This window comes from Cariama cristata, unplaced genomic scaffold (assembly GCF_000690535.1).
Source record: "Cariama cristata isolate BGI_N322 unplaced genomic scaffold, ASM69053v1 scaffold40779, whole genome shotgun sequence".
In the NCBI taxonomy this organism is placed as follows: domain Eukaryota; kingdom Metazoa; phylum Chordata; class Aves; order Cariamiformes; family Cariamidae; genus Cariama; species Cariama cristata.
Window position 1 is genome coordinate 884 of NW_009638175.1, and position 26,421 is coordinate 27,304.

The following is a 26,421-nucleotide window of genomic DNA, read 5'->3' on the forward strand; positions in this document are numbered from 1 at the left end:
CCATCGATTAAATTCTTGTTCAGTGGACCTGAAGTAGCATAGAATACAAGATCATTTATGTTAAAAATTATTATCTAATAATCACTTACCACTAGGTTCCACTAGAATTTTAGCTTAGAATTCCTGTACTAAAAGCCACCATAACAAGTCATCTATGCATTACTTAGAAGCATTTGAGAAATAATTCGTCCTTCTTACTGGTTTCATTCATTAGCCTGAAATATTCCTCCTAGGACTTTGCACAGACACTCATTTTCACCCTGAAACAGCTAATTCTTTATGTGATTTAGTTGCTGTTGTGTCTTTTTTTAATTATTATTGTGTTTCATGATAAGGTTTTGTGATAGCTTAAATGAGCATTCTGCCCATCACATCTCTTGAGAAAATCTGCGTGTGATATTTATTCTAGATACCACCCAAAGAAAAAGGGCTTTTTTTTTTTTTTCCCGATTTTGATTTTCAACCCTTCCAAGCTCAGATTCTTTTCCATTGTGACATGTTGGGATCCCAGTTTGGTTGAGATGCTTAGTAGCTTCTGTAATGTTATTATTAATACTATAGAATAAGAATGAAGACCAGATTAGTACACTATATGGGTAGAAGAGGGAAAGTATTCAATACATTGGAAGATTTTGAGAGGATGTCTATATTGTGCACTGTTCTGCCTTGTAGAGAGATACCCAAGCTACCTGTAGTTCTCTAGGCATGGCAGTGGAGATGAGCACAGACTAATTTGTCCTGCTTAACCTCTAGACTGCTGGTATCCAAAACACCTCCTTTTCAACATTATAATGCAGTGTATATTGTCAGAAAAATAATTTAAATAAACCTGTTACCTAAGTAACTATAATACTTCGCTTCCATCATTAAACAGGAATTACTGGCTCACATTTCATCCAGAGCTGACCTCCCAGTATACCTAGTACGTGTGCATTTAATTCTGTCTTCCTTTTTTTTTTTTTTTTTTTTTTTTGTTGGAGTCATCTAATTACTTGAAAAAGTCCCGTGAAATGAAAGTAGTAACTCCAGGCAGTAACAGGATGACATTTCACAACGTATCTTGTTACTGTCGTAAAGTTGCTGATGAACCACAGAAATGTGCACTTGAAAACAAAGCAAGTTACTGGTACAGTCTGATGCATTTGCTGTCGCATTTTGATATTATAAATAAAAATTCATTGTGTTTTTAATATATGTACAGACTGATCAGATTTTCAGCCTAAAAGGAAGAATACAATATTGCTCATCAAGGTTTTGTGTTGATGGGGAATCAGATGGTCTTTTTCTCCAAGAAAACCTTAATACAAGACAGTTTGATGTATAAGAGAGATAGCTATTGATGCAGGTTTTCTAATCATTTATCAAGAACTCATATTCAATATAATATTATTTTATTAAACTTGTAGTGATGGATAACACAAGTCTTTCTATTACCTGTCATCATATGTTTGCTAAAGCTTGTGGAGCCAATACTTTATCAGGTGTTAGCAATAAGACTTATTACTGTAGCACAGGAAGAAATATGACTGTGCTTGCAGGACTGAAGGAGGCTTTATTACCATGCATGACAATGAAGTATAATTTGGGTGTGTGTTTTTGGTCATGACTTTATGGCCTGACCGAGCTTCCACTGAAACTGATAACGGAGTAGGGTAGTCCTCATAGATGAGGAAAATGAAGTTAACATACCTGTGTTGGTGTCCCTCATGGGAGTATCTGGCCCATTAAATTAGAAAGTCTGCAGAGTGTTGCCCTCTGCCAAACTGGAGGGTTTTAAGACTTTTCTCTGATGAAGAATGTGCAGAATATGGTCTTTGGGTTACAGTAATAAGGAGCTAGGAGGCAAAGTTAGTGCATCACTGCTATGAGCCTGATGGTTAATAAAAGGTTTTGCTTATCTTGGACAAGCTTCAATGAAGAAGACAGTGAAAACTTAAATGGAAATAAAGTGAGGATAACACAAGAGTTACTGAGTGCTATTTTTGTTGTTTTTAAGATTTAGACTTTTCCAGACCAAAATTTTATAACTGAATTTCTGAGCTACATAAAATACACTTTTCTGCTTTTATTGATTCCTTCTTTTCTTCTTTGACTCAGTTGATTGGACCCTAAATGTTCCACTCTTGTCTACAGACAGCCTTTCTTGTAGTTGCCTTGAAGTGTTTTGTGAGCTGTTTACTTAGGTGATAAATACTGTTGCTGCCTGTAAAGAATGAGCTTAATTTTTGTGTTGCTTTCTCCTAGCTGGTATGGTAGATTTCTACACTATGAACTTCTGGCAATGTAGAATAACAAGCTCATTTTCCAGTTTTAATTTAGAGGGTTTCAGAGACACTTCTGATGTGTTCTTGCAATGTATTGAGCATGCTCATATTGGTCCAACAAAATACCAATGCTATTAAGCTTTGCTGAGATTCAGTCTCCTAAAAATAAGCAGTTATTTCAGTGGCTTGGAACCAAAGCACTGTAGTAATATTGGCGGAGACATCCCTTCAAGATTGTAATTGACTTTGGATTTGAGTATAGAGTGTGCTGCTTTATGTCGGAGCATACTATATGTGGCATGACAAATTTATTTTTCTTTTATTTTGTTTTCTTTTCATTTCTCTTCTTTTCTCTGCTTTGTTTATTATAAAAACCAGGCTCAGGTTGAAGCTAAGAAGGAACATGAAGGAGCAGTTCAATTGCTAGAGGTAAGATATCCTTTGTGTTACCTTTGCTATCCATTCTAAATGTGATAACTTTACAGTATCATCACTTTTGAAAACTTCAAGTAGTATGTAGGCAAATAGGTTTTTTTTTTCCCCTCTTCTAATATAATTGCATCCTTTAAAGATTATAATTCAATTAGGAGTGCATTAAGCTGAGCTGTTGGTACTGATGTACCTCAGTTTCTCTTTGTATAGAATGGAAATTTTGGTACAGTTTTTTGTAAAATACTATCAGATGTATAAAAAGGAAGTGATTAGTTGTGAGAAATATTATTGTTTAGGCTGGAAATATAGCTGCAAATACCAATCAATTACCTAAGGTTCCTATTTAAATACTGTCTAGTAAAAAAGCAAGATGCTAAAGAGTCCAAATTTTTAAACATAATGAAACAATTTGGATACTTCAAAAAACCTTCAAAGGGTGTGGTTGAGAGAGAACACTTCATTCTTTTTACTGGAAAACAGATCTTTTTAAGGTAGTCTGAACTGGGTGTTTGAAAATCAAGGGCACCAGAAACATATTCAAATTTTTAATTAGAAACATAGAATAATTCTGTTTGGAAGGGACCTCTGGCTATCTGGTCCAACTCCCTGCTCAAAGAAGGGCCCTCTTCAAAATTACTGTAAGTTGCTCAAGGCTTTGCCCAGTCCATTTTTAAGTATCACTGGGAATGGAGATAGGATAACCGCCATGGGCAGTCTCTTTCAGTCTTTGAGCACTTTCATTATAAAGAATGTTATTCTTGTATCCTGTCAGAATTTTTCTCTGGATGCTACCAATGTCCATTGCCTCTAATCATATCACTGTTTATGACCAGCAGTGGCGTTTCTTAGCATTTCCCAACTATGCTACAATATGTTTTTAGAATTTGCCAGTCACTATTGGATTTAGTACGTAAATGCTGCTAAATTAATTAAGCTTTGAGAGATGATTCAGATGATCTGATTTACCAGCTTTTAAGGCACTAAATACCTGCACATACTGACACGATCCATAAAGGCAGCATCATCCATAAAGATATATCAAAAAACCTAGTATTTTCATTAGCAATTGCTCATAGCAATTATGACCTTGGCACAGGACATTACCTGTAAATTCATTAGTAGTTGTGTTTATGGACTTTGCATAGCATTTCAAGTCTTCCTTTGAGTCATTAATTGTAAAAAAAAAAAAAAAAAAAAAAAAAAAATCCAGTAGTTTAGTCTTCTGTGCCTAAGGATACAGAATTTGCTTGTGTCTTGTATAGGAGCGACATGAAGAATAGGAGCAAATCCTTACTCCTATTCAAAAACCATAAGCTTTGCTGTCAGTTTTAGTTGGAATAGGGCAAGGTTTGCAAATCCTCTTTGTCTTAGGCTGGAGAGAAAATTTTTGGAGATTGTAAACTGGGACTGTTATAATAATGAAACCTTTATAATGGATACATACACTTATGGTTGAATTACATATGAAAACACCAAAAATCAAAGGAGAGTTGAAATAAACTAATACACTCAAGTATCTGCCTTGTGCTGATAAAACCTTTTACTCCCTTTGCTGTCTGCTGTTTAGAAATGCAGACTGACACACAGTGTTGTGCAAGACAGGACAAATGACAACAATATGTAGCAGAAATTAGTTCCTAACGCAAACAATTTCTCCCCAGTTTTTCAAAACTAGGCTCACAGATTTAAGTTCCAGTCATATTATTTGATGTAAATGCATAAGGTAAAGTGTCAGAAAATACAGGTGCACAAGCAAATAGCACACTAACTGCTTCTAGACTTCCTTTTCCTCTTTTTTGTTCTTCATTTTTTCATGTAAAATAGTTTTTTGTTGATAACTACCAAACTAGTTTTTCTGCCTGAGGAAAAGAAAAGGCATTAAATGGTTATTAAGTCTTAACATAACGTCCGTATCATAAAGAACACGCGATACCATAGATTGATTACAGCAAGTTCATTGTCAAGATTTCATTTAGAAATCTGTTTTTAGCAGAAGGTAATTTCTAGTCTTTTTACCTTCCAGCAGTAGTTTTTCTGTCTGTGTACTTACTGGTCATGCACTAATGGAAGGTGGTTTTTGTCGTGCATTGATCATCTTTTAAAAATCTTATTTTGTTTATTTGTATCTATAAAAGTTAATAGTCCCACGGAACATGTTTTACTCATAGGCTTTCATTATCATCATATATATAAAGTTTGGTTTGCCTTTAAGAATATAAGATTAAATTATTATTTAATGCTTGCTGGAAAGTATATGATGCGGGAAAACATAAGTAGAAACAAAGTAGGCAAGTGATTATTTACCCTCCTGAAGCTAATCAAAATTCCTACTTATCTGATTTGTCGGTGACCTCTGATTTGCATAACCCTATCAATGTTTCCTAAGCTTTTGCTTTTTATTGCCATAAACCCATTAATTTTTAGCGTTTTATTTAATCTGCCTTTTGCAATTTAAGATCAGCAGTGGTACTGATTTCTGAAATGTTCTATAGCGTCGTTTGCGTTAATGCATGTGTTTACGTGTGTTAACTGTTCTAATATATTTTGCTTTGAAATGTAAAAAAAGTGTTCAAAACTGGTTTTATTTCTTTGTTTATTTCACATCTCTTTGTTTACTGTGTCTTGTTTGGAATTTATTGCTTTGCACTTCATCCAGAACACCTTGGACAGCATGCAGGTATTTTAGGGCATAAATTCTCCTTTCCCTGTCCTGAACCCTGCACTTTTCCCTTTAAAATGAGTATGATAGTCCTGTCTAACCTTGCATGGGACGCGTTCTAGAACCATTGTTGTGCAAGCATGCTTGGCATTTATTGGCCTAATACCAAATCACCAAAATCAGAATTTTTTTCTGCAAGAAATTAATCTTCAAATATGGCATGATTTAATGAGAATGCAGATACTATTTTTGAAAGTTAATTTCTTATGAGCATGCCCAGTAAGAATGGTTTGGTAGTTTATTCAAGATTGTAGCTTTCTGACTGTGTGGATTTTGTCTGAATTCAGATTGTTTCTTTGTTATTACAGAGATAATTTTTTGTGATATTTTCACCTGAGGCTGATTTATTGGTCCACCTACTGAAAGCCATTGCTGCTACGTAAACTGTCAAACTATGAAATGATATCTCCATAGCAGAATATGTGAGCTAATTACTAGTCTGAATTCAAGCCTGTCCACCTGGAAAGTTGCTCATCATCTTATCTGTCTTGTGCGAACAGTATCTGTCTTGTAATGGATGAAGTCCCCTTCATTTTCCATTTAAGAAAGTTTTAGAAATAGTACTGTGTATTGTATAAGAAACTTGGCAAGTCCTAAGTGATAGGCATTCAATATGGTCTGCAGTAAAGAACGTCTTTTCATACCACCACTCTTATAGGCAGATCCAGTTTTAGGGAGATCTGGCAGACTTGGCACTTCTGTTCCATCCTTACTAGGAATAAGCTGTATGGGCAGAACCATGATACAGAATAAAAATTTAGTACTTCTGAGAGTGTAAGCACATGCCTTGCTATGCAGTGACATACAATAATACATAGATTTTCCACAGTGAGGGGAGTCTGGCTGGCTAATGATGAACCAAGCACCTGACTGAAGTCAAGAAATAGATGGGTATGGGAATGCCTCCTGTTAGCACTATTGTGTATCTTACAGCAATTTTTTCTTTATATAATGCCAGCTTTGTGCTCACTTCTAACTCACAACTTTGATTAAAAAAAAAAAGTAGTAAAGGCATTTTTCTTCCAGGCTTCGTACTGTCATGAGAGAACAACTAGAAGGTTCTAGATACTCAAAACAAAAGTCATAGAAAGCATATACTGAAATGCAGATAAGTTTTAAATTAATAAATAGTAATAATACCTTAAATTATTTTTTAAAAAATATTTTTAAGACAGCCTTAACAGCTTGTTGTGGTCGGGTTTGTGATTTTTTTGTTTTTATTTTATGCTAGAGTTTCCATAACTGCATGTGGAAATGCCAGTATGTATTCTTAGAGAACTGAATAGCTCATCCTTAAAGTTTACACTGGAAAGAGCAGATCTAAAAACCCTAACTAGTTTACTACTTTGTTTGTTTAATGTTCTTTTAAAATTGTACATAGATGCTTTATCATGCAGCAAATTAACAAGTAGCCAAGGTTCACATTTCAGTTGCTCAAAACCACAGTGAAAAGATGAAAGACCAAAAACAAAAATCAAAGCATTTAACGGTTGTGTAAAACTCCCACAATGTCTCTGTATCTTATTGTTTTCTGTTTCACAATGAGTCAGATAGATGTCTTGAGACTTCTTTAGCAGCACTAAATTAATTTGTGTTTTATGAATACAAAGAAATTATATCCTCAAAATTCACTGTAGCTTTAAGAATGTATTTGTTACCAAAAAAAGGAAGAAACAGTACCACCTTCTGTAGTAGGAAATTTGGGGGGTTTTGTGTTCTGGGGACTATAAGTGTTTTGTTTGTCTTTAGCTGTGCTAAGATCTTTGTATAGGTGGTATATAATATATGTCATTTTCTTGATATGCAATATACACATGAGAACTGCATATGAACTGAGAACATTTTTCTGTTTCAAGAAAAAGAAACCTTTGGTAAAGTTGAATGAATCTAATTGATATCCAGACATCCTTTGTTAGTATGGTTGTGTAACTAGGCATATACTGTAAAGGTGTTTTTAATGGAGGAAAGTGATCTTTGTTCATCGTAAAGCATCAGATTGGGATATAATGCATTAGCGTCTCATGTAAGGAGCCCATTACTGCCTCTGTTGAGCTGCTTCTGCTTGCAGCATTTGGGTCGCAGCACATAAGACGTAAATGCTCCCTAGGTCTCAAATGGCACTCTTTCTCTGGCACATTTCCAGAGCACAGACTAACTGTTTGCCCCGGTGTGGAAAACAGACCTCACAAATTAAATTCTCAGGAGCTTTGCTGATTCTTCAATCTTTGCAACACATGTTAATATGGTCTTTCCTAACTCTCTGGGCACTCTAAATTTGTGGGTTTTTTTCTTCAGGAATATCTGATATTGTGTTCAAACAGATATACAGGCTGTTTATAAATGCAGGTTGAAATTGAAATGCATTATATTGAAAACACTGTTATATCCTTAACTTAGATGATACAATGAATGTGCAGATTTGGATAAAAGGTTTTTTTCATGATTTAGTGTCTTCACTACTCTTATATATGTTTTTGAGTAAAAGTTGCAGAGAAATCCTGGATTCCCATGCCCTTTGTCATTCCTTTCAGCCAGGGAATCTTTCCTTTCCATAGCCTCATCCATTTTTTCACATCAGGAATTCATAAACTGTATGTAGGGAAATTTTCCAAGTCAGCACAGAAGCTTATCTTTTAAATTCTGTTTTGTTAAAGCCTGATGCCTCAAAATTAAAAACGTATGCCAGCAATGACATTTTGGTACTTCTCACAAGCTTACAAACAGTCTCCTCTTGGCCAATGTCTGGGTTACGTCTGTGTGATTTGGCATCTATAGTGAGGAGCATTATTTTTGAAAGGGAATTCGGCCAGTAGCTAGGCCCGCATTCTGCATGAACCACTGTGGGGTTTTGTTGTTGTTGTTTTTTGATACATAAATGTTAATCTAGCAATTCAGGAGGCTTCAACTGAGGGCAAACCTCAGAAATATACCTGAATTTTAAAAAAAGTTAGAAAAGCACACAGAATTATCATTCAGGTGTGTTTAGAAGTCACAAAGCTGTAGGGTCTGTTTGCAAGTGTTCTTGGCAGTGATTTTTTTAGTGCTGCCAAAAAACATGATGAGGAATTTCCCCTTTGGAAATTGGGGATGAAAAGACTACTTACCTCAATATTACAGGGCTACTAAAGGTTTTGTTCTAAATATGGGTGAGAATTTAGGGGGAGAAAAGTGTGATTGTGGGCCTGCTTATCCTAAGTAGTTTGCCTATCCTGGCTTCCTGGTACTTTAGAAAAATCTGATGCAGTCACAGCTCACTCTGATCTCAGTCAAATGTCTCTGTTATATTTTGCTTGTGCAGGCCAAGGTCCGAGAGCTAGAGGAGAAATGCCGGACACAGAGTGAACAATTTAACCTCTTATCCAGAGAACTGGAGAAGTTTCGACAGCAAGCAGGGAAGATTGATCTCCTGAGCAGTAACTCAGTGGCATCCTCAGATATCCCTGGTTCTCCTGGTAAATCTCTATCACAGTTAATGAATGGAATAGCCACTTCTATAGGCAAAGGTAAAGACCAGCATTTTATTTGTAGGTATCTGTTCTGCCCTGTAGGTTTTAAGATGCAACTCAGTGATGTACAAGTTGTGCCAGGGGACATTCAGGCTGGATATTGGGAAGAATTTCTTCACTGTAAGAGTCGTTAGGCATTGTAATGGGCTCCCCAGGGAGGTAGTGGAGTCACCATCCCTGGAGGTGTTCAAAAAACGTTTAGATGTGGCGCTTCAAGACATGGTTTAGTGGGTTTAGAGGGCATGGTGGCATCAGGTATATGGTTGGACTTGATGATCTTTGAGGTCTCTTCCAACCATGATTCTATAATTCTATGATTCTATGTAAAAAGAGTTTGATTGTACAAATGGAGGATAGAATTCACTCCTGTTCCTGCTTTGTGACTATTTTAAATTTCAGAATATTTCTTAAGTGTTCACTGAGGTTGTTCCAGTTTTATTCAGGCACTGCTGTGAGCAGAATTCTCTCTAATTGTTGTTGGGTATAGCGGTGAGAAACCTGTTCAATGTTAAAATGATGTATTCCTTATGTAAATATCTACTTCTGTTGGAAGAAAGACTGTCTGCATATACAGGCTTTGTTGTAAAACCTTCACTGTTTTAGGGACAGGAGTAGATCTGCTATCTTGTTGAAGCAGCAGTTCATGGGGAAAGGAAGCACAGAGACGCCCACACTGCATTAGCCATTACATAAAAGAAGAACTGGGTAGAAAATGGGAAAACTGGATGGAATATTTTGACAAACATGAAAATGGTTTTGGTTTAGTTGCATTTGTTCAACAGAAAATACGCACTTCTTCATAAAAACTTGAAAGTAAAAAGTTAAAAAAAAATTCAGTGAAAGCAAACACTGTTTACAAAACCACAAATTCTGTCACAAAGTGATTTTGGTTGGAAAGGAGTTTCATGGGATATATTTTAACAGAACTGAATAGGGATAGTATCTACAGTTGCTTACTAAACTGTGAACAGGTGTGTTTAAAATTTTAACTGTGTTTAAAATAGTATTTGAACATGTAACTGCCAGGTGTTTTAGAAACAAAAAGTCACAACAAAAATATTGTTGATTTGAGCTTTAAAAGAAATGGAGAATGTAAAGTAAAAAAAAAAAATAAATTAATTTGCATCTGTATTGGTGTTCTTACACTTATAGTGCCTAGTATCTTAAACACAGTATGTGTTTTTCCAAGATCTGTGATAAACTTTCGCCAGGTCATCTCCTGTTGCCAGAGGTAGCTGCTCCTCCTAAGTATACAACTTTGCTAGTGATTCATTATTCCTAGGAAAATTGCAAAGATCAAGGCAAGAGGTTACCTGAGGACACTTGAAAGTAACTTGCATGTAAATAGCACGTTAGATTGTGTATTATAACTATGTTGTTATCAAGGCGGAGGAGTGTGCTCACCAGCTCAGTATCACCGATGCTAGAATGGCTTTAACTACTTGTTCTGCAAAGGAATGGATTTCCATTACTTACAAATTCCCCCAATGTCGTTTTAAAATGAGTATGAGGAGGAACTGGAAAAATTAAATAGTCTTGACTTTTTATTTCATCTTCCTAAGCTTCCAGAAAAATTCTGAGGCATGGCGCCTAGAAATCACAAATCATTTCCCTATCGTTACAGATGAGCAGTTATTTTCAGTGAAGGGTGCTAAACTCAATGTGAAACCAAGTCAGAAGGAACCAAGGTGACATCCTTCTTTCATTTCACTTCAGTAACTTTGTACTTTGTATGCCTTGGGTTTTAGAACACAAAATTTGAGCTGTTTGCAGTCTTGCCCACTGTGATGCATATTAGTTTATAGGCTTTTCTGGAGCTGCAAGTCTTACCTAAGTGGATATTAAAGTGTACTAAATGAAGAATTCAGAAGGCATTACCTGATAGCCATAAGAATTTACTAGAAATTTCCTTAATATCAGGATTAGCTCCTCGTGTCTCTAAGGACAGGATTTTCAGAGCAACAATTAACTTTAAATAAAAAGTAATTAGGTATTGAAATGTCCTGTAGGTAGCTAGTGAAAGTCCAGTCTGTATCTCTGAAATTGATCTAAATAGGCCCCGATCCTCAAATAAAAATCGACTAAACTTTTTGAGGTCCTCAGTGAAATTCTCCAAACTAACTTACATTTATTCTTGAAATACTAATGGAAACAGCTTTTAAAAAAACCTTCAAAACATAACAAATAGAAATCTTCCAAGAAGTCTTTGACTAAAAACACGGAAAACACAGCTAGGTCTGTACTGAAGTCATTTAAAGGCCTTGCTCTGTAAACCTTTTCTCATAACCTATTGATTTTTATGCAACTTAGAATTCAAGGCCTGCAGCACTGGTGTATAAACATCAGAAATCCTTGGACAATATTCATTCTCAGTATGAATCCACTGATAACAATAAAGTAATGTTTGAGCAAGTGGGCAGGATTTCTAATTATTGAAATCAACCATTTCGCAATAATGATGGTAATGCTACAAGTTCTTCAAACCAGAAGTGTAATTATTTTTATTATGTGTGAGGAAGATAGAACACAAGAGGGAACACAAGGACAGCTTTCAAAGCAAAGCAAATGACGGAAATGAGATCAGTTTATGACCAGCTGCTTTGCCTTAATTGATGATATTTGAATGTACCAGGAAATGAAATAAACCTAGCCAGAATAAATTAGAATGTAAAAAGTTCACTCTAAACATATAATAATGTCACAATCAGATATAGAAACCTTAAGATTTATTATTCATCAGATAAAAAGCTCATTTAAATGGCCTTTCTATATAATTTAGGTAGTCCATAATGAATCAGCAGTTCCAATAAATAAAGTGGAGAGTCTAACTGTACTACAAGTATGGCCAGCTTTAATTCTGCTGAGACATTTAATTACGTCTGGTGGTCTTCCTTGCCTCTTTCCTTGAAAAGGGTGTTCTTCAGACTTCCTTAACAGATATTTGCCAGTCATGGGAAAATAGAGGCCATTTTGAGCATATATGGATTTTACAAGACTTTATGGACAAAACCACTGTGGCTTTATAAGGTTCTTCTCTAGTCTTTATAGGAAAGAAGAGACATTTCTAGAAGCTGCTGCATCTTCTTATGAAATTACCTCTTGTGTTTTTCATTTTAAACTCAGTTTTTTCCAGAGTGCAAATATAAAAGGGAAGATGCTTTTTTTTTTTTTTAGTTAGTTTCCAGTGAGTTATCAAGTTTTAAAACAGTCTTTATAGGTCTGATTCCTCCACGTTCTGTTGTTCAAGCTCAGGGATGTCAGTGAAATTGCCTTGGATGAGCACAAGAACCTAGTTTAAAATTCTCTTATTTTACAGGTAAAGTTAGGCCAGTTTTTAAATGCAGCCATTTTTGTTTGTACTCATGTATTTACAAACCGCAAAAATAGACATTCTCTGTAGAAATGACCAGGAGATTATGGAGATTCAGGAGGTTTCAGGAGGAATGTGCTTCATGCACAGTGAATCTCATTTTCACTTTTTGCAAAGGCATTGCTTGATGATGCTTGTGTTTATTTTTTTTTTAATCCAGCTGTGGCTCTATGTACATAGAATCAGCACGAATTTACATATATTATTGAAGCATATCATGACCTTTTAAAAAAGTCTTCTGTCCAGAATACACAGGAACTAACTGCTAATGTATGATATGGCTTGCCCAAAAATCTGTTCCAATGTCTTGAAAATGCAGTAATTTTTAAGCTGCAGGTGAAATAAATCACATTGTGGTCCCGGGTGAAAGCAGTCCCACAGCATGGGAAAGAGCCTTAAAGGATCAGATTCTGTTATTTCACACACTTTTCCATAGAGAGACAGTTGCTGGTGCCCAATACAGATTTTATTGAGCAGGGAGATGTTACATTGCACAAGTAGCCAAATGAATTGAGAAACACAGGACACTGAGGGCGACAATATGTCCAGTTGGGAAGACGGATCCATTTTGCATAGCTGGTATTGGAGCAGAAGCTATATTTCCATATACACTGACAGATATGGGTATAAACTTACTCTGATGGGAAGTGAGGTATCCAAGTAGACTGTATCTAGTTATTAGCACCGCCTGGAGCCATATATGTGTCCAGTCACATGATGCAATTACAACTACCACACAGTTTTCTCTCCTATGTGTTAAGGACTCAAGGTAACTTTTATGTACTGTGTTTTACAAGTGGAAAAAATAAGACAGTTAAATATCTTCCAGTGTGTTGATATTCGTGGAGTTCTTGGTAATGTGTGTTCCTATCCTGGTTATCATCCTGTATGTATGCAAAACAAGGGCTATATTGTCCAAGAATATTTCTCCACATTTTGTACGTAGTGCAACGAATTTAATAACAAAGCCTGAAAAATCCAGGAGGTATAAGACCAAACAGCAGTTTCCTTTGAATGAATAATCACAGTTGGACCAATTATTTATCAGCTGACAGGCTGATAACAGCAAGCACATTAACAGCAAACAGAAGGAGCTAAATTGGCTAAAGATTTCTGAACAGGGATGTCTTTTCTGTTCTATACGTGCGAAAGGTTCCAAGAATAAAAAATGTGCCCTTTTCCAGCCTGGGGATTGCTGTAAGCCGGGCTGGTTGTAATTAATCTTTTGTATGATGACTTGTATTATTTCCCTGCTGTCAATGTGCTTAAGCTGTCCTCCTGTAAATTTCAGTGATGCAGTGAAAATTCATCATATTAGACTAAGGAGCACACCAGAAAAACCCTCTGGTGATATGTTTTGGACCTTACTCTCCTCTGCGATATGAATAAAGGGTGACATGCGTCTGGGAACCTTGCAATTCTGTAGCAAAACCTTGCTGTCCAGACTTCTGGCAGAACTGGAGAGGAAATGCTGAACCTACACATATACAGAGTCTGAAAAATTAGAGCATAGGTTCATTATGTTAATGAGAAGGAGAGAAAGGAGAAGGCACTCTGCATATCTGATTGTGTCAGTAACACCCTAGGCTCTGTGCTTTGGTATAACTTCTGCTGATGCTGCAAGCATAATTAGGCTGAGTTTACAATTTCCTGCTTGTTTTCATGTGGTCTGGGGACTAAACTAACAGTAAAAGGGAAAAAATGTAGAAGTATTTTATATTACACTTTATTAGTCTCTCTTGTGTCCTTGATTAAGTTGTTCTTTTTACTTGTCTCCCCTCACCATTAGGCCTGGTTTTCACTTGAGTCAACAAGAGATAAGACTATCAGCCTCTTGTAAAACTGCCTCCTTAGGTCCTTTAAACGTGCAGTATAAACTGTTTTTTCCTTTTCATTTTTAAGCACTTTAAAAAAACACAGTAAAAGTATTCAAAAAGCCTTTCTGGAGATTCTTCCTTTTTCATAGCCTATGTCTTCTGATTTCTAGAAACTGGAAAGATGGCACTGTGATCAAATTATGTGTTTAGTACTGGTGTTAACGAGGAGCTCTTGAGAAATATGAAGCAGGTGCTCTTGGAACTTACTGGCCTTCAAAAAGCCATACTACCTCCCTTCATTTCAAAATTAATAGCCTGCCAACGAAATTGTTAGCATTTCAGTCGATTTCTTAGAAGATGAATGCATGACTTGATTCTACTTTCCAGTATATGACAAAGACCCTGAAAAAAAGTGGAAGGGTTCCAACAGCAGCTTTTTAGTGCTGGGCATGTTAAACAGCATGTCACATAACTTCTCCAAAGGTATCAAGGTGCTCAGAACAAAGATGGACTTCTTTTCGTTAGGGGAAACTTTATTTTTTGAATTAAAATACCTTCACTTTCTACGTTACATTCCATTAGATATTGTTGACTTATGTCATTTACTGAAAGGCTGGGAACTAGTAGGCTTAGTTACTTTTATGCCCTGCAGTCCACCTACCTTAGTCTTTTTCTAGAATAATTTCTAACAGGAGGAGAAAAAAACTCACTGCTGCTTATTAGTTGGCAGTGTTTCTGCTTGAGAACAGTTACTTATTCTCATATGTGTTTTGTTCACTGCCAGGTCATGAAAGTCCTTCTGGAAGTCGTTGTGTGATTTCAGAGTTTATACGACCCCTTCAAATATCTGGAGACAAACCAGAACAATTGTCTGTCAAACCTACGTTCCTGTCCAAGTCAAGATCTGGTACCCCAAGATGCAGATTTGATTCAGACGTGAGTCTTTTTAAATTTGTTACTTAAAATGTATGTTATGGGGCCAAGACTTCTCTTCAACAGGGGACCAATGCAGGTTGATCCACCTGCTTTTAAAAAGTCAAGATATGAATGTTCTCATTTTCTGAGGCAACTTGGGAACATGACCAGTGGGAATTTAACTGATATTTTCAAAGAAGTCTCAGCTGATATGCTAGTTACACAGCATAAAAAATGTGTGTGTGAGAATCTCAAGCTTCTAGGAAAACCTCAACCTTCAATGATGCATTTGGACTGTTGTACTGCTTCTGTGCATGAGGTGTAAGTCAGCATTTCTGTCTGTGTTTGTTTTGCTGTATGTCTATGTTATGCAAGTTTATTATTCTTGTATTATATCTACCCAAAGGTGTGACTTTGATACAGCCTGGGCAAATGGAAGAGAAGTTCCATGCAGTGCCCTGTCCAGGCAGGTATGCCCTGACAGAGAAGTAGCTCATTCTGCAGGACTTGCTCTTTGCCTGGTTTTCATGACATGTGAATCTTCTCACTATAACTGGGTTGATACCACCTGCTAACAGCAGCATCCAGCACACTCTCCTAAACTGATATTGAGCCTGTAACCTCGAAGTGAAAGTCACAGAATCATAGAATCATTATGGTTGGAAGAGACCTCAAAGATCATCAAGTCCAACCGTACACCTGATGCCACCCTGTCCACTAAACCATGTCTTGAAGTACCACATCTAAATGTTTTTTGAACATCTCCAGGGATGATGACTCCACCACCTCCCTAGGGAGCCTGTTCCAATGCCTAACGACTCTAACAGTGAAGAAGTTCTTTCTAATGTCCAGCCTGAACCTCCCCTGGCGCAACTTGAGACCGTTTCATGGAATGTTGTCACTAAACTCTTCCACCATTCAACTTTACAGCTTGTATTTAATTGTACTTTTGAAAGGTTCTGTTCCTCTCATAGAAAGGATTTCTGGTTTTCAGTAGAATTCTAGTAGAAAGCCAAAGGGAAGCTCCAAAGAGCTTTACAAGGGTGCCATAGCAAGTCGGTTGTTCTTCACTATGAGGGTGGTGAGGCACTGGAACAGGTTGCCCAGAGAAGCTGTGGATGCCCCATCCCTGCAAGTGTTCAAGGCCAGTTTGGATTGGACTTTGAGCAACCTGGTCTGGTGGGAGGTGTCCCTGTCCATGGCAGGGGGGTTGGAACTAGATGATTTTAAGGTCCCTTCCAACCCAAACCATTCTATGATATTTGAGACAAATGTTAAATACAAGGAGGTATAGGACACACTTGGAAAACTTTATAGAAGGGTATTATTTTCTACTAAATACTGTAAGCCTGTTTTATGAGGAAATGATTTTCAGATTTTACCTCTCACCTTATAGTCCTGAATCCCATTCTTAATCTTTACAGAAGTAAATAAATTGAAACTGTGTGCATATTTTCTATCTATTTTATGTTCATTGTTCAACTCTACCTGTGGAAGTTGATAGAATCAAAATGTTTTTAAATGGATCACAAGCCTGAGTATGATGTAGGTTATTCAACAAAACATTAGATTCTTGTATAGGAGGAATTCCATGGGCATATCTAAGGACTATCCACAAATAAATATACATTTATGTTTATGTGTAGCAGCTTTACTGGAAAGTGGGAACATTCACTGCTTCTTGAAGAGGCCACAGAAAAAGCAGCCCAAAGTAGTCAAACCAGAAAAAGCAGCTTAGCAATGAGACTTAGGGAAGCAGAACTAACAGCAAGGAACAGAAGAAGTGCATGTCAAATTTAATTCCCTTTTTCTATTATTTTTGAGTTATCTCTCACTGAGGATGTCAAGCCCTCTTTTGCAGAGTTGTTCGTTGCGTACCTTCTAGAGTGTAATTATGTGATACATACTTACATTATGCAAGCTCACAGAAATTAATCTCCATTCTTTTTTAGAGGTATCCAGACCCAGGGGTAGAGTCTATGAATAAAATAAAAAAATGGAGCATAATGCTGTGAAGTCTGAAATAAAAAAAAAATTACACCTTGCAAAAATATATCTGCAACTTCCCTGATTGTTACTGGTCACAAAGTCTTCTAGAACCAGCATTACTGGGTTAGTTATGAGCTTTGTGACATGCCCATAAAAATTTACCTGTTAGCTGACTATTACGATCCTCCTCACTGGAAGTGGAATGTTGGCGGAATAGTGTGTGTTGTGCTAACCCAACAAGCTAACCCACCTCTTAAGAGTTAATTCAGAGGAAAAGTGACATGACTCACTATTTCTCTGGTGCACTTTTGTTCAATACCGGGAACAAAGCAGGGACCAGTTTAGGCCTGAAAGTTGCAGTTCAATATTTACTCTGTCCAGACTGTAAAATTTTGGTCAATTTTTGGACGACTTTTTTTTTGATCCCACTGTTAAATCTAGTATTTCTGCTTTAATTAAAGTTCTCTAAAGCTCAGATGAAAAATTGTTCATTTTTCCTGAAAGGGTTCACAGCATACCGTAAAATAAGTGGAGGAAAGAAGTGCATCTCTCACTTTAAAAACTCTACTAGGCTCGAAGCATAACAGAAAGAATTACTATTTTGTCAGTGAGATACCTAGCACAGAGCTAAAATAGGTGGAGTCTGTGTTGATTCAGCACCACAGTTTAATCTCCAGGTTTTTTAGACCAGATTTATAATGGAATAAATCTATGGCTTTGAAGAATTTAATTAAATATGATGGTAAATTCAGAGGAAATAGCTTATTTCTTTCAGTTAGTGGAGTCTCTTTCAGACTGGGGTTCAACAGATGCTGCTGCTGTGGATTGGATTGGCAAGGGGGTACATTTTATGTGATACTCATTGTTTCCAAGTGTTTGGAAGTTGACACTTGCTCCAGCTCTAAACCCACCACATTTGTTTTACGTACTTAGTCACTGGTATCAGGTTTCTACTGTTGTTTTCTGATTAAAATATCAGGGTATCACCCTAGGTTGTCTGTGTGATAATATAGCTGTACTATGCCCAGAAACACTAGGCATATCACTTAAAACAGGTCATCTTGGAGTAACTGTGTTTACTATACTTTGATGAAGACTGTAGTAAAAGCTTGGTCAGGAAGGTGAGGTGGTCAGTGACTCTGGTATGGTTAAGTCACACCTGTTTCTTTAGCCAGCAACATGAAAGGGAGTGATGTGGTCAAAGTCACATCTCCTTCAGCCATCTCCACTGACCAAATGATAAAGCACCAATCTACTGGTTTTTTGTCAATTTTGCAAGCTTTTGAGGAAAACCAACATCCAGTCTCAGACAGGTGATCTGAATCTCTAGGAAGATGTGAAGAAATTAGCTCAATTTCTTTGCCCTGTTAGAATCTGAATTGCAGTTCCTTTTTAGCCTAAGCCCTTCTAAGCAAAATTAACCAGTTCAGTTCCATGTTAGGATTTATTTTTTTTAAATGATACATGTTTGCTGTCTGATTTATATTGCCTGAAGGGAAAACAGTGCATGTATTTTTTGAAATCACATTGTCTTCTTTTTTTTTTCTCTACAGATGGATAATGATCAAAATTCCAATACCTCAAAACAGAGATATTCTGGGAAAGTCCATCTTTGCATTGCCCGTTATAGGTAAAAAAATCCAGCTCATTACGTATATAATACATATTTGTAATATTCAACATTTCATTTTGCTTCTATTCATGCACTGAATTATTACTTGGAACCAATATTATGGATAGTAAACCCCTTTCCTGTTTGCACTGGCTGCAAAATAGTGCCATTTCCGAATGCTTTGTCAGAGAAATTTTAACATAGCATGGGTCTTTTACCTACCACTGTATTTCTAGCCTTCAATGTCTATATGAGATGAGAATGTGTACCTTCTACTTTATAGAGAATGTTTCAATCTGTTCTTATAAATTGCTTTTTCATCAATGCAAGAAAGATTTAAAAGTTCCTCACATTTTTGCTTTGCACATTAAAATTTCAGATATAGAGTACTGTCACAATAAAAATTTCTGTCACTAACAATTTCTTTCAGGATGGATATGGATTTAAATACTTTATACAAAGTTTTTGTCTATGAGTAGCTTGTTTTAGGTGTAACTCACTGGTTTTGTCTTTATTTAAGTTGTCTCTGTTGAAGTGAATAAACTTGTGTAAAAGACTGCCTTAGAAAACAATCGGAATATGTGGACTGGAAAAGACGCAAACAACTGAGTTTGCTTTAATTCACTTTAAAAAATAAGGAACATTTTGGCAAGTGTATTCAGAGAGGTCTAAGTGAAAAATGTGTAAGTAAATTCTGCAGAAGAGGATGTGGTTTTAAGCGTATAGTGCTTAAGCGAGTAGGTTGCGTTTGATGACAGGCTGTTGGTGATACAGTTAGAGTTCACAACAACAAACTGACCTGGACTCCACTCAGAATATATGTTTCAGAAGGGAAGCAAAAAGATTGAACTGAGGAATTACCTTCCTGTGCAGCCTTAGAACTGTATACCGTTTTCTGATTAGTATTCTGTTGTGTGGGGGTTGTAAGTGAACACACGTTTTCCATCTGTACGCCATTGCAGTTACAACCCTTTTGATGGACCAAATGAAAATCCAGAAGCAGAGCTCCCCCTTACGGCAGGAAAGTACCTTTATGTATATGGAGATATGGATGAAGACGGCTTTTATGAAGGTATTTTTTAAAAATCTGTGAATTCGTGCTAATTCATGCAGATTGAAATCAGTTCATCTGTCAAACATGCTCCCAATTCTTTCCTCTGTCTACTACCAAATCAGTTGTTAAAATTACCCCTATCATCATTGTGTTAATTAAAAGAGTTTCTGAACCAGCAAAGCCACTCCTTGCAGGCAAAGCTAATTATAAGATATTTTATGTTGTCAGCTTTTCCTCCTGGCAAGATTTATGTTGACAAGAAAGCTTACCGGCAGTTCTGGTTTTTGCTTCACTGAGCCTTTACATTCTCAAACTGTGAATGTTGTTTATGTACAATTTTCACTTATATCTTCTTCCTTATCTTGTCCACTTGCAATGCATTGACACGCAAGAGGTGTTCTCCTTCAAGGATTTTAATGGCATTGTTCTTTCTCACCAGGGGAACTTCTAGATGGACAAAGAGGACTAGTCCCTTCAAATTTTGTGGATTTTGTTCAAGACAATGAGACCCGGTTATCAAGCACATTAAGCAGTGAACAAGATCAGAATTTTATCAACCATTCGGGTCCTACTTTGGAAGGAGATCTCTTGGAGATAAGTCCACCAAGTCACATAGACTCTAGTGTAATCAGCAATGGCGCAGGGACTCTGGATGTGAACATTGATGAAATTGGAGAAGACATTGTGCCTTATCCTAGAAAAATCACCCTTATTAAACAACTAGCCAAAAGTGTCATTGTGGGCTGGGAGCCACCGGTAGTGCCACCCAGATGGGGAACCATTAGCAGCTACAATGTTCTGGTTGACAAAGAAGTACGGATGAACATAGCCTTGGGAAGCAGAACGAAAGCTCTTATAGAAAAACTTAACATTTCTACTTGTACATACCGAATATCAATTCAGAGCATTACAAACAAGGGTAACTCAGATGAACTGCAGTGCACTTTGTTAGTTGGGAAGGATGTCATAGTAGCCCCCTCTAATCTTAAAGTGGACAATATAACCCAGATTTCTGCTGAGCTGTCCTGGCTCCCTACAAATAGTAATTACAGTCATGTGATCTTTCTTAATGAAGAAGAATTTGACATTGTCAAGGCTGCTAGCTACAAGTACCATTTTTTTAATTTGAAGCCCAATATGGCCTACAAGGTGAAGGTCATGGCAAAGCCCCATCAAATGCCCTGGCAGCTTCCCCTGGAACAACGAGAAAAAAAGGAAGCCTTTGTGGAATTTTCTACATTGCCAGCAGGTTTGAAATTTTTCTCCCTACCCCAAAACTCTCCAGTTAAGTTTGTCTGAAAATACTAGATAAATTAATCTAACCTTTAGCTTTATGCTGTCACTTTCATAAGCAGACTGGGGATTATTAGATTGCTTTATGGTATCTAGAATTAATTCCTGTCCTGTGTTATTCTCTTCCTTGTTTCCTGGGTAAGAACTGAAGCATTTGTGGGAGATAAACTAGGGAAAGCCGTACTCATCATCATCATCACAGATCACATGCTAGGTGTTTTATCAGATTAATATCCATTTGTATTTAATTTGTCTAGTTATAGTATTTCTAGTAGTAATTTACTTTTGTTTGTGTGAACAATGCTGAGGAAAAAACAGTTATTAATTCTGACATGTAATTTGTATGTTATTCTGTGTCTTAAAGCACTTTTTACAGGGATGATCCAACCCTTAATGAAAAACAACACAGACATCTTAGAGGACCACACAGTCATTTAGGGGTTATAAATGCATTTTGGTTGCGAAGTTGTAATCACATTGTACAGTTTGAATTTGTAAAAAGAACAAATTGGCTGTGTTTTGGAAAGTCTGAGGTTTTTTCCCACCTTGCTTTTACGTTAGGAATGTTGATAAATGTTACCAGTCATTTCCCAGTATTTAAGAACAGTGAAGTAATGTTGAAATCTAGAGCAAAAATAATGTAGTGCGTTTAAAGGATAATATCATAATTTTGGGGGTGTATGGCAGTACCTGAAAAATACGAACGTCTCTCCTTATAGATCCATTTAACCAAGGTCATCTAAACAAGAACAAGTAGAAGACTCTTAGATATTCAGACTCTCAGAGCACTGAATGCCTCTGTAGCAGGAACAGTCAAATACAAGTGACTCCTGGCGAGTGAAATTTCAATAGCATGTACTGTGCTTTGGCTTAATTGACTCCCTGGTGGGATTTGACTCTAGCAAATGGACAGGAATTATTTCTGGTCTTTTCCTTGGCTTGCATGACTTACATGTAAGGAGACATGCAGGACAGTAATGCTGGCTGAGTAGAGAGGGAGTTAAGCTTATACGTTTACTGTTTTGTTGATTTATAGTTTCAGTAAAAATGTCCTCAGCTCAGGCATTTACTCTTTTGTCTTAACTCATTTCAGTGAGATAAGTGGTAGGAGGAGGGGCATTTTAAACTTTGTATATGTTCTGTGGGAGTCGGGAGATAATGCCTAGATGGTGGCTTGAACTTGCTCGATATGTTGACTTCTTTGTTATTTGGGAAAGTCCTTTTGAGTGAGGTTTTTTCAGGCCAAAGACTTAACATGCTGTATCTCCCTCTAGTTGCTGAAGTATGCTAAAGCAATAAACGAGCTGTTCTCTGTTGAGGAGCTAAAATGCAGCGAAGCCTCTGCTTTTAGATCCAGAGATCCCAGAATCTTCCACACGACTTCATTTCACAGAGAGCATTTTTACAAAAGCACGTCAACTTTTCACTATTAAATAGCAAAATAAAATAGCAACTGTTGAAGTGATTAGAGGCTGATGCTTGTATTTCAAAAGTCATTGAAACAAAGGGAAAAGGATGCCGATGAAATGAGAGTCACCAATGGGAGTTACCATCACTGTGTCACATTTTTGTCTTGCAAATACTACTGACTTCTAGTAATCACATCTCTCTCCTTCCAAACTACAGTTAAAAGAAAGAAGTTTAAAAAAATAGAGAAAGTGTCTTCAATGTGACTAATACTGTTTTTTCTCTCAGACTCTGGATTATTTTTCCACCTGAAATACCTTCAAGTTGATTTACATTGTAAGGGACATGTTTCAAAGATGATTATAGAGTATGCTGAGCGAGCAATACAGATATTCTGTGTGAGGGGAATCTTTTGTTGTTGTGCTTCTTTAGAAGATGCATGGGGATGAGTGATGTCGCATAAACCTTTAGTTGTAGGGAATGTCAGGTTTAGCAGACAGTGCAGCGTGAACTGCAACATAACTGGCCACAGGCAGCTGCTAATGTTTGTTCTGACATTTTTCTAAGGGCTTCAGAAATATTTACAAATGAATGCATGTGCTTGCTTTATTTCAAGCTGAGAAGCTCTGCTCTTTACTAGTGGGTTCAGTGATACCCTCATAGAAAAGGATACCATCAGCCACTTACACCAAAAAGGGTGTGGGGATCAGTGAATATTTTTAAATTTTCACTGTATCATTCTCAGGGGTTTTTTAGGAATACATTAAGCAAAAATGAACTTGAGGTAACTGCTCACGTTTCAAAGCTGGAGAGAGCAGTTGCATGAAAAGTACAGGACAATTAGAGGTCACCTTTTCATTTTTTCTCTTTGCAGAGCTATATCATCTTTTGCATGATTTATACTTCAAAAAACCACATTGCTTCCTATTGAACCAAAGCTGAGTGACAGCTCTTTAGTTGCTGAGCAATTGAACTCTTCTTGATTCACCAAAGCATTAGGATTGCTTAAGTTAAAATAGAAATAGTTCTCTTTCGGGTGCTCAGATCTAAAAATAGACATAAGTATTGACAGGATCGGGACCAATGGGACTGTTGTGGTTTTTGAGCTAATTTAGGTAATAAATTCATGAAGACCAAACTGTAGCAGAATTCTGAAACAAACATTTATGTTGATCGTTAAGACCATCAAAAGTCATCAAGAGTAATTTTCCATTTAATGATGGTGAGAAGTAGAAACAATACTAAGCCTTAGGCATTACAGTTTATTAAACCTATCTCTGCTGCAGCCTGTGAAGGTCAAGATAGACTCCCTGGGGATTGTTTGGCTTTGGGAGAATGAAAGGAAGGTGACTTCTCCTGCAGGAGCAGATTAATGTCATTGTCATTGACAGGATACTGGACTAGATCAGATGCATTCTTTCTTGTAAACTGAAGAGCTTTGCTGGATTGGGAGTGCTGCCTATCAATAAAATAGGATGGTCAGGGAAGCTGAAATTCAATCCTAAATCAAAATCTACGTCTTGACCAAGAATAGCGTTGGGTCAGTTTACATACTTTGGCCTTGCAAGTTAAAAATACATTATAGATGCAAGGGATCGTATAGGCAAAAATTTCATGTTGTGCCTGTACTGTCCTGAACATGACCATAATTTTATTTCCATGCCCACTAGAGGATGAAATTCCATGACAGCAAACTACTGAAATGCATTGATGGTTTGCCAGCGTATCTGGAGGCTGAGGCTTATGTGATATTTACACTTGTATCGTGATCTGTTTGGTAGCAATGAATGCACACAGTTGAAATATTTGTAGCTTTTTTGGTAGATGAACAGAAATTAGTTGTGTTTAGTTCAGTGGCAAAAGCAAACTCACAGCAACCAAGGTTTGTATTCTCCCAACTATTACACAAAGAATGCTACAGCCAAACCCTGCTTCTGAAATGTTTTAGCATGAAACACTTCTCAGGGTTAAATTAACACAACAGGATGCCTGAAATATTAATCAACTAATAATCTCTATGATACTTTTACTTTTGAATTTACTTTGATTTTCTGTCCAAAGTGGAGCTATTTATAGTAGGGTAATAATGTCTTTTAATTAAGGATGTATTTGGTGTGCTATTACACTAACGTTCTGTAAATGCCTTAAAAAGTTAGTAGGTGTATTTTTTTCTTCAGTGCAAAGACTTTTAGTCCAGTTGTCCTTTAAACCAGCGTACTGCTGATTGAAAAGGTTAAAGTTTTGGCTTGCAGTCCACATTGCGCCTTAGTGTCAACGTGCTTATGGCCCATAAATTGTGACTTGGAGCCACTGATGGTCCAGAGAGACAGAATTTGAAAGCAATTTCTTAGTACATAGTGTGCATTCAGTGCAGAGATATATACCAAAAAATCACTTGCTGTCACCTGCAGCAGTTTTCCACTAACAGTGCCACTCCTGGGCCTTTTTCTCCCTGCATTTTTCTGTTAACATCTTCTGCATTCAGAGTAAGTAGCAGTTATGCGGCCTGGAGGGATAAAAATAGGTCCAGAGCAAGTTGCAAGACCATCTTGCAAAGAAATATAACTTAGTTAATGACTGTAAGATGAGGGTCAGTTCCTGCCTCCAGGACCTGCTGAGCCTATGCTTCTGTTTTTACATAATAACTGCAGTAAAGATATTTTGTCATCCTAAAAAAAAAAAAAAAAAAAAAAAAAGAGAAAAAAGAAAAAAAAAGTCCTTTGAAATCTGTAGTTTCCAACTTGCAGGTACATCTGTCGATGTACATACTTCTCATCTGAGGCTCAGTGGTGACTAGTCTTGTCTTTCTTAGGTCCTCCAGCTCCACCTCAAGATGTTACTGTACGGGCTGGGTCCACCCCAGCAACCATACAGGTGTCCTGGAAACCACCAACTCTGACAGCAACAGGGACCTCCCATGGTGCCAATGTCACAGGCTATGGTGTTTATGCAAAGGGTCAACGGGTGAGTTCTCCTTCCAGCATTACGGTGACCATCTACATTAGGTGAATTTCAACTGACGGATAAAGGCAACATTAGACATGTGACAGTGCTTGAATGTGTGCAGGGTTTTCTCAACTTTCAGTAGAACCTACTCTTTTGTTTGTGCATAACTTGCTCATTAGCTTCCTTTCTATAAGCACTTAAGCTTTTGGACAAATGGGTTAAAAGGATTAAAAACAACTAGTGCTAATTGGTGCAGAGTCCTAATGTGGACTCTTGCAGCCCACTCTGTGTTGGCAATAATTCACTCCATGTTAAGACTTTGAAGGTTGTACTTTGGTGGGGTTGAGGGGAGGGAAAAAGGTGTCTTCATACTAACAAGTTGCTTGTTTGTGTGTTCAGGTGGCAGAGGTGATCTTTCCAACAGCAGAGAACACATTGGTGGAACTAATGAGACTAAGGAGTTTGGAAGCAAAGGAAGTTACTGTTCGAACACTCTCTGTACAAGGGGAATCAGTGGACTCTTCTGTTGCTGCCATTCCATCTGACCTACTGGTGCCTCCAACCCCTCACCCCAGAACTGCTCCCAAATCTAAGCCATTAGCAAGTGCCGGAGCCCCAGAAACCAAAGAAGAACATTTAGATCCACATTTAAAAATGGATGAGTCATGGGAGCAGACTCGTTCGGCATCCCCTGTTCATGGACACATGCTTGAGCCACCTGCTCCTAACTTTCACAGCCCGCTTCAGGGGAGGAGGTCTCCATCACCTAATCGAATACTCCCTCAACCTCAAGGCACACCTGTCCCAAATACTGTCGCAAAAGCCATGGCAAGAGAAGCTGCACAACGAGTTGCAGAGAGCAATAGGGTAAAGGCAAATTTTTTCTTAAGGTGTTTTTGGGCTGGCTTTATTCATTGTGGTGCTTTCCATCAAAGAATTTTTTCATCATGTGCTTTAAAGAGCAGCTAATCATTCCTAAACCCTGAAGGTCTGTAGTTTGAGAAGAAGCAGTATACTAAAATTTTATGCCAACTTCCACAAATATGTTTGTAACCATAAAGAGCATTGATCAGCCTTTGATCAGCATAGAAACCCCA

General features: G+C 37.2%; 1 protein-coding gene across 1 annotated transcript; it reads left to right on the top strand.

Moving 5' to 3' along the window:
* Positions 1–2,642: 2,642 nt before the first annotated feature.
* On the top strand, positions 2,643–26,191 carry LOC104155705 (RIMS-binding protein 2; the record flags this gene model as incomplete). The annotated part of the gene is made up of 8 exons (XM_009708610.1): positions 2,643–2,693; positions 8,714–8,918; positions 14,893–15,044; positions 18,566–18,642; positions 19,587–19,696; positions 20,118–20,927; positions 25,191–25,342; positions 25,724–26,191. Coding segments are annotated over 8 exons (2,025 nt in total), but the record flags the coding sequence as incomplete, so codon positions are not given.
* Positions 26,192–26,421: the final 230 nt, after the last annotated feature.